Consider the following 11,528-nt stretch of genomic DNA (forward strand, 5'->3'; position numbering starts at 1 on the left):
GTCTAATGATACTCTCAAGTGTACTCTTATCAGGTAAATGCACCCATCATATTATGACTACTGTCAGGCTTCCTGATCCAGAAAAAGTGTATTTGGCAGACACTTTCCTACTGAAAGTCACACCATGAACTTCTAAAATTTCCTTGCTTCAAAAGAGATTTGGATTAATTTATTTATGAAACAATGAGCTTTTAAGGTAAGAAAAAAAGCCTGTAGTTCCTTATAAGCACATATGGTTTCAGTGCAATGCTGTGCAGTAGGTATCAGGTTCAACTGTCAAGGCCCTTGAAAAACTGATGCTGAATACAGAACAATTTATTATGCTGAGTAGGAAGCTGTCACTAATTAATCATAAAAGTTTAAAATAAAATAAAACTTTTTTCAGTTGAAAAGCACCTACAGTGATCATCTAGTCCAACTGCCTGACCACTTCAGGGCTGACCAAGTTAAAGCGTATTAACAAGGACATTGTCCAAATGCCTCTCAAACACTGACAGGCTGGGGACGTCACGCACCGCTCTAGGAAGCCTGTTCCAGTATTTGACCAGCCTTTCCGAAAAGAAATGCTTCGTAATGTTCAGTCTGAACCACTCCTGGTGCAGCTTTGAACCATTCCCACACATCCTATCACTGGATACTGGGGAGAAAAGATCAGCACCTCTGAATACTGATGAGAGATATAAGAGAGCATGTTCCAAGTCATTCAGAGAGCATAGTGTCTGAGCACCAAAATACTTTTTTTCCTGTAGAATTCTGTGTGCAGATATGTCAGGTCCTTTCTGAAAGGTTTTAATATCTGTTTCACTAAAACTGTTTGCACAAAGGTGACCAAGAATTTACAGTAATGAAACACAGCAAAGCAATAATACAGGATTTATGAGCTCAAACTCCCTACCTCCCTATTGCTCATGAACCTTGTATTAGGACTGGACTGCAATAGCTAATGCCTTTTACTGTAATCTAGGGGACTTAAGAAAGCTTTTCAACCAACTCCAATTTTTTTTAAGTTCCCTGAAAGGAAAAGGAGATATTGGAGATGAAAATGTGCTGTATTCCCTTGTGGAAACAATGTTTTTCTCTTTACTACTGATCATCATTTGCAACTAAATAAGACTGCAAAGAGTAGAAAATGTTGACAATGTTCATCTACTAGGTTTCATGTTAGCATCATCTTTCCTGCGAATAAGAGACTATGTTCTGAATAATTTCGCCAGAAGATGCAAAGAAGAATTAACTAGAACTCCATTACAGTGAAATTTATGAACTCGCTCATTTAATAAGGAGTTATTATGTTGATACAGAGGGATGAAAGGTAAGGAATTATTTTCTGTGGCAAGTATTTCATGCTGAAAGTTGAGTTACACTTCAGAGGAACAGCATAAGAATAAAATCCAAATGGCAAACTTTGGATGCAGAGTTTCAAGTACCTGCAAAATGGATGAGTTGTGTAGACTTTTTCGATGGCATTTATAAGGTCTTCAACCACAGCTGGCGAAGAGAGAGGTGATAAGGGTGTGTCCCTTACCTCCATTACTGTCATCAAGAAATGAATCTTTCAGGCTTCTTTTCTGTGTGCCTTTTGTCCTCTATCAGTTTGATAGCTTGAGAATCCTGTGAAGTTGTGGTTCTAAAGATGAAAGCCAGCAGCTGCTACAGTTTTTCAAGATATTTTCTTTTTTTTTGGTGTCCCCTGCATCCTCACAGTTCATAGGGCTTTTTAAATTTGTAACACACTGCCTTTTCCAGTGGCAGAGAACTCTTACTGGAGATCAGCCCCAGAGGTATGAATTACATATCTATAAATATGCTCATAAAGCAAAAAAGCAGGGCAGCTCCAAGGCTAAAGTAGACCTTTTATATCCCCAGTGGTCTTGGTAGTTTAAAGAAAAGCACAGCTCTGTGAAAATAATATATGTGCTAGTGCTCTGAAGAATGATAAAGCCAAGCAGAACACTGGGCTGCTCAGCAGGTGGTTTCCCACCTCAGATCCCAGTTCTCTCAGTGCTGCTTTCACTTTGCCGTTCAGTGATTTCTTTCTGTAAGCATACTGTTGATTGGCAGACTAATTTTACATCTATATCACTGTACAGGAAACCATTTTATCTGTTTCCCTTGTGGTTAATTCTTTGGTGTTGTGCTGTCAGCAGAAGCTTTTTAAAAAATGTATTTCTGTTTGGGAAACATCCATTCCCTGCTTGGTAGAGAAAGGACAGAGTAGATGAAAAATAAATCTGGAAAATCCTTCTGAAATCTTTGTGTTGCTAAAGCAATCCTGAACTCACAGCATATCAGTAAACACTGGTAATTAGTACATAACAGCCAACCGAAAAAAAAGGGGGGAAAAAAACTGTAACTTCCAGGAAACAGTTCCCATATGATCCACAAACAAAATATGTCTCATGCATGTTTTTTTTTAATCCATGCTACAAACTGGGTGGCAGCCATGCCATGTTTTAAGCACAGAACAATATGGAAATTAAAACTTACTCTTTTATTCAAAGCTGCAAAGTGCTATTTTTGTGATTGGAAAGAAAATGGTAGATACTGCAAGAAAATCAAAACTTCAGATAAGAAAATAAAAATATAAATATAAATCCTGTCTCAAATGTCCCTTCCAAAGTGTCATGTAAAGTTTTTCAGGAACTTCTCTTTAGCTTTTTCTAGAGACTTAAATCTTTGAAGCCTTTGCATTCCACGGCAAACCTTTCAGGGTCCAACTCCCATATAAGATGTTCTTGGCAACTGAGCGGTGCTGTATCTTTTAAATCTTTCACAGCTTACCTTTAAAGCAAACTGGGGCCCTGGGCAATAAGGCACAACTTCTCCATCAAAGGACCACAGGTTCTAGACAGCCTTCGGCTGCCTTAGCTGTCATTTGTGAAAGATGGTTGCCCCTACAAACAAACTTGTTGTCTGCCTGTCATCACACTCCCCCTTGTGTCTCCGACAAGTAGAAATGTAATACAAGCAACAGTTTGAAGACATAATAGGAAAGCTTGCACTTGCTCCCCCCATAGATATTGGTGATCACATTTCACATGCTTTCCTTGGAGATTTTCGGAATTTACATTCTGTTATCCTTAAGTAACGCAATCCCTTTAGACTGAGTGGCATTTTTAACACACTGTTTTAAAGGATGTTTTAACTGCTTTATAAATCACACACTCTAAGAAACGTGGGTCATGGTTTAGTGGTGAACTTGGCAGTGTTAGGTTTACAGTTGGACTTGATGGTCGTAAAGTTCTTTTTTAACCCAAACGGTTCCATGATTCTGTGACGAAGCATTCATTGTGCTTGCATCCTATTAGACCTAGAACTTCTAGCTTGCTGTGAGTTTTGCACAGATACCTAACATACCAATAGAACAGTAGCCAGCTTTGATCCTTGAAGTACTTTTTCTAAGTTATTTTCTCCCACACAACTTTTTTCAATCTCACAGCTTATTCCATTACAGACAGAAAGAAAAACTAAAAAATTCAAAGCATCATTACCACCCTTACAGCCATCTCCCTAGTACTTCCCAAAAGTATGTTTTCTTAAGTAAATGTAACAAATGAACTACTTGATGGAGACATTATTCCAAATGAAGGACCTTTAACGGTCTCTTTATTTCTTTAGTATACAGCAAATATAGTATGTATCATTGGACATTTTGGAATAAAACTAGATATGAGATTAAATAATTATGTTAATTCAGCCTTCCTGGTTCAAAAGTTGTTACTCTTCTCACATATATTGTGAGATTAAAACTTTGTAATCTCATTGCTGACTCTCTCCCATTGTCTTCCATCCAAAAGACCTGCTGGAATCAAAAAAGCTCTCCATCACTTATGTGAAACTCCTTACTTACCATAACAACTCTATCAACTTTTCTTAATGTTTCAGGAAGACCATGATTATTTTATGGTTGCAGCAGTCTTCATCATTGGCTCAAGTCTTTGGCAGTAACAAAAACTGTAGAATTGTGTCCTGGTTTTCAGGCAAGTGTTACTGGGGAAAAAAGAAATATTAATATATGTTAAAATATTAATTGAAATATTAAAATATTGTTGAAGTATTAAATGTATAATATTTATGACTTTTTCAAGAAAATTAATCATTAATAGGAGCAAAATTATTTGTCTTTGGATGAAAACTGCCCAAAATATTGCACAAGCGGATGGCAGATCGACTACATACTGATGCTGTGTACCAGTAGAATAGATTTTAAGAACAAAGGCACTTTAAAGCTCTCAATGAGCAATTAAAAGCTGCCAAACTTATTTGGTCACAGATGGTAAATAAAAATCACAGATGAATGCTATTTTTTAACAGTAAAACACTGATCTTAAAATATCATTTAAAGGGATGCTACCTAACCCTGACTTTCTGGCACTTAAATATCTGAATTATGCAATTTGATGTAATGTGCACTTAAATACTATTTTTTTTCATTGTTTTATCAGACTCACAGATGATTTTTCCCTCTCAGGCATAGTCCAAGTTTATCTTGGGACCAACTGTTTGCATAGATTATAGATGCCCTAATCTAAACATGGATAGGGTTTCTGGACATATATAAATCACATTACATGCTCCAGTTTCTACATTGCAGAGAATACAGCTCAAATGCATGAGCACGAAATGCTGTGTAGCCATTTGGCATTTTCTACATTTTTCTGGGGTTTTTTTAACATACATAATTTGAAAAGATTGGCATTATTCTATGCATATGATACTTACTTCTTCTTCCTCTATCCATTAACAGAACTGGCATGAACATGCCGAGGAAGGTCAGAAAATTAAACATATTTAAACTGGCCCTTTGCATCTTAGTTTAAAACTAACTTTGCATGAAAATATGTTAAGAGACTATGTAAAAATACCGCAGTTGTTATTTTGGCCTAATTGCTACCCTTGCACCTCTGAGATAAATATGACTGTTTCAGTTGATTAAACTGTGTCACCAGTTAGTTTCTCATTAAAGATAAGAGTAAGCCATATTGCTAGTTCAGCTATCCAGATTTAATCAAACTGTTAAGTACCTTTTTTCACTATATTGCTATCTTCAATATGTAATTTGCTCAAATATATTGCTTTCTAAACATATTTAGAAGATATTATGATTTTAGACCATATTCGTTCTTGAACTCCTGAGGATATCACTGGCAGTATTGAATGGGAAACAACTGCATATAGGATGTAGTGCAGGTAAAAGAGAGCAGAATTTTGACTCTGGTGCCATTCAGCATCATAACGATGCCAAACTGTTCATTAGCAGTTATTAATATGTAAGTAAAAGCCAGAATTATTTTTGTAGAAGATAAAATACCCTTTGAATATCTTTCCTTAAGCAATGGTGAATATAAATAAAAATTCCCCATTCATTAGAGATATTTCCTACTGAGTTGCACCCCTTCCAGCAGACCTAGATGACTACTCATGGTGTCAGAGGAAATCTTCAATTTATATTTAAATCAGCCAGCTTAAGTTGCTAGCTGAAGAAAAATAACCCAAGAGAGAATTTATGCACAAACTTTCCAAACTAATATGACACCCTAAAGAAGTGTCAGTAATGTGATGTCAACAGAAAACTAAATTATCTGAACTAAATTAATTAAAGAATTAATTATGCCTCCATATCAGAGTAAAACAAAGGAGTGTTAATTATCTATAGGCTTAAAACCAGAAATACAGTCATATTACTGTATTAATATCTAGGCAAAACAAGAGTACATACCTAAAAGTAGCAGTGTTGCTGCTCAGAAACCAAATCTTGGAAAGGATGCACTGATTTTCATGTTTCAGTTGCAGCTTATACCGTGATAAGGCACAAATATTGTAGATTTTGGTTTTCTTTTCATACATTGCAAGAATAGACTATAAGCCAACCTCATTTTTAATCTTCTGTAGGCAGGTAGCTGTCCTGATAGCAAAAAAATAGCACTGGTCACAGCTATCTGTGTATCAAGAAGTAACAGTAGATGCGAAGTCAACTTCTACAGTGCGCTGCTGGGCTCAAGCACTAATTTGGGTCATCAGAGTCCTTATTCAGTTATGTCATAAATCACCATAAAGTCTATGTTAATTTTAAATCAAACTTTAATAAAAGAATATCAAGAAGAACCGAAGATCAAGATGGTGCCAAAAAGAATAGTAAAAAAAAGATGAACAAGATTTGAGTAGAACTCTGTACCTTCATGGACCCCAGTAAGTAATTGGTTCCTATTCTATAAAACAAGGCAACAATCAAGAAGAAATGGATGAATGGGAAAGGCCTTAGGGAAAGGCCTTAGAAGCTGCTATGGAAGGTGAGCAGAACTGAATGGTAGAGAAGAAATACCAATTTTATCATATATGAAAAGAATCAGAGGAAGAAAAACTGCCAAGATATGTGACATAATCCTTCTAGGAGAACATCTCTCTATGGAAGTCTAAAGTAATCCATTTAAACAGTCTTGTAAACAAACACTTAAGAAATATCACTATCAAAAATTGATGTCCACAGAGTCACTTGAGAGTATCTTCAAAAAGAAAAACTTTGGGTCCTCAAAAATTCAGTGTTCCACTGTACATACCCAGCATAGGCTAAAAGAGAGTGGAAATGGAATATGCAGTTTATCGACATCAAAGCAGTGTGGGAGGGAAGAATTAAAGGCACTCTAAGGAAAGTATGTTGGTAGCCTAGTTAGGGTGAGAAATCTGATCCTTAACACTTTTTCAGTATGCCCAAATCCTCCCAAATCCTCCACAGCCTTTGAATTAAGTGAGTGAGTTGAAAATGTGTTGTTAAAATGTACTAATCTTCTCTTTTTTCTCTTTTCCATACCAGGAGGTGAATTAGTTATCCCTCTACTTGTAGAAGACCCTTTAGATATCCCTCCTATTGCTACTCGTGCACCTTTCATTACACTTCCCCCTACCTTTCGCCCCCTCCTCACCATTATTGAGACCACCAAAGATTCCCTGTCCATGACCTCTGAGGCGGGGTTACCTTGCTTGTCGGACCAAGGCAGCGATGGTTGTGATGATGATGGCTTGGTGATATCTGGGTATGGCTCAGGGGAAACCTTTGACTCTAACCTACCCCCTACTGATGATGAAGATTTTTACACCACCTTCTCCTTGGTAACAGATAAGAGTCTTTCCACTTCAATCTTCGAAGGTGGCTACAAAGCACACGCACCCAAGTGGGAATCCAAGGACTTTAGACCTAACAAAGTCTCCGAAACTGGTAGGACTACTACCACGTCTTTGTCCCCTGAGCTGATCCGCTCCACAGCTTCGTCCTCGACTGGGATGGTACCCAAATTGCCAGCTGGCAAAATGAATAACCGTGAGCTCAAACCCCAGCCTGACATAGTCTTGCTTCCGTTGCCCACTGCCTATGAGCTAGACAGCACAAAGCTGAAGAGCCCGCTAATCACTTCCCCCATGTTCCGTAATGTGCCCACAGCAAACCCCACGGAGCCAGGAATCAGACGGGTTCCGGGGGCCTCAGAGGTGGTCCGCGAGTCGAGCAGCACAACGGGGATGGTCGTCGGCATTGTGGCTGCTGCCGCCCTCTGCATCCTCATCCTCTTGTACGCCATGTACAAGTACAGGAACAGGGACGAGGGGTCCTATCAGGTGGACGAGACGCGGAACTACATCAGCAACTCAGCCCAGAGCAACGGCACGCTCGTGAAGGAGAAGCAGCAGAGCTCAAAGAGTGGCCACAAGAAACAGAAAAACAAGGACAAAGAGTATTATGTGTAAAAAAAGAATACTTATTTATATATAAATATATAAATACTTAATGAGATTTAACTGAAATATCAGAACCATTGCAGCAAATGAGATTGGGAGATATTGTTTGTGGGAAAAAAAGTATTGGGAAACAAAAATTTCAGCAGTGACTGTTAATGTTTCAGTCATCGCTTGGAGTCAGCAAACTCTGCCCTAATGTATTATAAAGCACACTTAGCATTCTGGAGATGGCACACACAGCTCTGCCCTGTTAGTCAACTTGGACGTCTCCAAATCTCCTCCTCCGCTGAACTTTCTGCAAAGGTAGAAGACTTCATGGCTTACTTATTTCATATCTCCAAGTGAGTCTTTAACAATGTTCGTGATCCCTGACTGTATAGATAATTTTTCAGTTTGCTTATTAAAAAAAAAAAAAAAAGAAGGAAAAAGAAAAAAATATAAACATTATTAAACAACAAAAAATATTGAACAAACTGATCTGGCCGTGTCCAGCATACATACAATCTTTCGAGATTGGAGGAGGGGAATAAATTATTTTGGAGATTGTTGGCTTTTTGGTTTGGTTTGGTTTGGTTTCTTGGGTTGTTTTTTGTTTGGGTATTTTTGGTTACTTTTGGGTGTGGGAGGGAAGGGTGGAGAAGAATGGTGTGGAGGGTGAACCAAGACATGAGTTGAGAAGAAATCTCGGAAAAAAAATCCATAATAAATAAAGAAAGACTATTGCCATATATGAACTCAAAAGCTACCCATGGTGTTTACGCTGCATATCTGGTTGTTTTGTCTCTAGAATCTGTCATTTTGCAGTAAGTTGTTTGCTAACAATGCAGTGAAAGTGTCTGATGGGTGGTGCTGAAGAGAATTATCATGGAAAGCTAGTTCCCTTGGATCTGGCTCCACTATTTGTAATTGAACTATAGAACTGAAAAGATGAGTTTGGGTCTGTTCTGATCAGTCATTGGCTTGATTTGACAATAGCACTTAGTATGCATTAACACAGCCAAACTATGGTTAAAGGGATTTGAAGTTTCAAAAAAGAGTGCTTAAAAATTCTGAGCTGAATATACCATGCAAAAAATAAAGGAGCCTTCCTCTGGGTTCTGGTTTTGTGACTGATTGCAATGCATGCAAAAAATAGTAATAAATCAGTTTAATAAAGAGATCAGAAAGACACCACTGGAGTCCAACTTGTGACGAGACTCATAAATGTCAGAAAAGCTAAACACTTGTAAAAGAATGCAGAATACATAGGGTTTTTGACATAAAACTGTTTTTCATATGTAATATTTTAATTTTGTAGCTTGACATTTCAGATCATCTCTGTCCTTCCATTTGCCCTATTCTCCCTTTTCCTTCTCTTTTATATAAAAGAAAATAAATAAAGCTGCTGTGACACATAAAAAATAATAAAGAAAAAGGAATTTAATAATATATTATATATATACACACAGATATATTTATCATGGTATGTTTGGTGGGACGACTGGAACAGAAGTTCTGTTATGGTCTTAACGTTAAATGAGAATGTTCTTGAAGAACAAAGTAAAATGCAACTGACAACAAGAGAAAACCTTAAAATGTGAAGAGAGTGTGTGTTTTAGCTTTGTCACAGTTACCTGTGTCAAAAAAAATCTGAAATTTTGTTTACATATTTTACTACTATTTTTTTTGCTAGTATAATTTCTATATGGATACCCTGATGGTGTATATACAGTTTTATGGTCAAATTGAGAATGTCTTTTGTTTTTATTTAACTTATTTAATTTGGTTGTTTGCTTTCTACATTTTCCCAGTTATTGTGAAAAGGATTATCTAACTGTACAGAACAATAGCCAGGTGGTTTGACGGCCATGCCTATTATGTGCAAAAGAGCAAATTAGAGAGAGAAATATGGAGAGACAGAAAGGCAGAGAGACAGAGAAGAAAACAACAAAAAAACCCGAGATGGATTGAGAACTCTGGAATATCAGAAATGTACACTTTTTCTGTATACAGATGAAAACTAATCAGCTGTTTAGGTTTAGAAATCTACTCTTGCTGGTGTTTATAAGTCGCATGAATATTTGACTTTGAAGAAGTGTCATCAAATACACACACGCACATGGGAACCTAAATTCCAAAAAAATACCCTGTCCTTCTCAAACATTTAGAGAAGACACTTTCATGTTAACAAATATTTTCGGTGCGTGTATGTGTGCGTGTGTGTGGTGCGTGTGTGTGTGTGAGGTTGAGCTTTTTTTTCCTTTTTTATTTTTTATACTAAAAAGAAAAACAAAAGACAGGTTTTAAAAAGGTATGAAAGCACGATTTTAGATGACTTAACTGGCCGAAACTATATAAAGTTGATTATATCTTGATGTCTGTAAAAGATTGCTGTTCTTGGAGTCTTGGAGTCTTGTGAAATGATTTCCTGCTTTCTTTCTTCTTTTCCTTTTTGCTTTCCTTTTTTAAGTTAAGGGAAAAAAAATTACACTTTCCTTTTTTGTGTAAGTTTCTACTGGATAGTTTTTGGGAACGTGCATTTCTGTATGTGGGCTTCTACCATATCCCTGTTGCTTTATGGACAACCTTAAGATTTTTTTTTTGAGTTATTGTGATGTTATTGCTTTTTTCCACCTTTCTTTTCTTCTTCCTTTATGATTCTTTTTCTTTTCTTATTTGCATTTTGTTTAAAGATATGCTTAGCAATAAAATGTTCTTCCCAAAGCCCTGGACGTTGCTGGATTTTTATTTCTGAAAGAATTAAAGGAAATTCCAAATCTTTAAAGATAAAAAGTAGTCTGCGAAGCAGACTGTTCCATCCCAGAGGAGTGTCTGTCTACCAGGGTCATGTTCGTATTTACATTCTTTCTTTAGTCAAATGAACGATAATTCTTTCCTTGCATATTTACAACTTGAGTGTGGGGTCTACCACACACCACTCCCATCCCCTTGTCTCCCACCACCACCTCAGTGGGTAAGAGAGTAGTTCTCTGGAATATGGGTTTCAGTGACCTCAGTTAAAAGTCAGAACTACATCTGACAATGCCTTTGCCACTAGCCTTTTGTATAAAAGAGGTTATTGATTTGCCTCTTTCCATGACCCAAGTCTTAAGAGTATTTGAAAGCAAAACATAACCATTTTACCTCTAAGAGGAGCCTGTAGGTTTAGATTCTTAGGGCAAAAAAGGTCTGCTTTCAGCACAGATGTTCCAGGTACTTGAGGGATAAGATTTAGGGCCTGTCCCAGCCTCAGTAGTTCCTTTTTAGCCAGATATTTGCAGCTGCATACCTAGGACATTGACTTAATGTGGCCTTTCTAATGTATTGCATGTTTTCAGTCTCCCTTTGAAGCATGCTGCTCTTCCCATGATGTTTACAGGATTCTGTATTCCTCTCCTGTGACCAAGAATCTTATATTTGATGTGCCACAGCAACTGCATCCCTCTTGGAATCTGACTAGCCAATGTGATGCAGAAAAATGTTCACATCATTTTATATGAGGTTCTCTGAATTTATCTGTAACTCTCTACACACTAGCTAAAGAGCATGGTTTTCTTACTTTGGGTGCTGTGGAACATACTTAGGTACCTAAAGTAGATAGTCTGAGTGCTCAATTCCTTTCAGGTAGGCTCTGAGGCTCCCAAAACCCCTATTACAGCTGCTGTCTGTGCTTTGTTGTCCTGCTGAGCATTACAGTCTATTGTAATTCTGGCCATCTTGCAAAATAGACACTGTTTTTTCTGTCTTTAGCAAATTCTGCAGAACTTTAGTTCAAGGTAGTAGGATATTTTTTCAGACTGGACCTTCTCAAGCTGCCTGCA

At 37.3% G+C, this 11,528-nt stretch overlaps 1 protein-coding gene across 37 annotated transcripts in view; it reads left to right on the forward strand.

Moving 5' to 3' along the window:
- The window catches only part of NRXN3 (neurexin 3), a 998,348-nt gene extending 987,901 nt beyond the window's left edge, over positions 1 to 10,447 (forward strand). For 9 of the 37 annotated variants that reach the window (XM_054066529.1, XM_054066530.1, XM_054066531.1 and 6 more), the window contains one exon: positions 7,436 to 10,446. In XM_054066529.1, coding sequence (XP_053922504.1) covers positions 7,436 to 7,737 — 302 coding nt within the window. In that variant the 3' untranslated portion in view covers positions 7,738 to 10,446. 37 annotated transcript variants of the gene reach the window in all.
- Positions 10,448 to 11,528: the final 1,081 nt, after the last annotated feature.

The sequence above is a fragment of the Cuculus canorus genome, chromosome 5, assembly GCF_017976375.1.
Source record: "Cuculus canorus isolate bCucCan1 chromosome 5, bCucCan1.pri, whole genome shotgun sequence".
Taxonomy (NCBI): domain Eukaryota; kingdom Metazoa; phylum Chordata; class Aves; order Cuculiformes; family Cuculidae; genus Cuculus; species Cuculus canorus.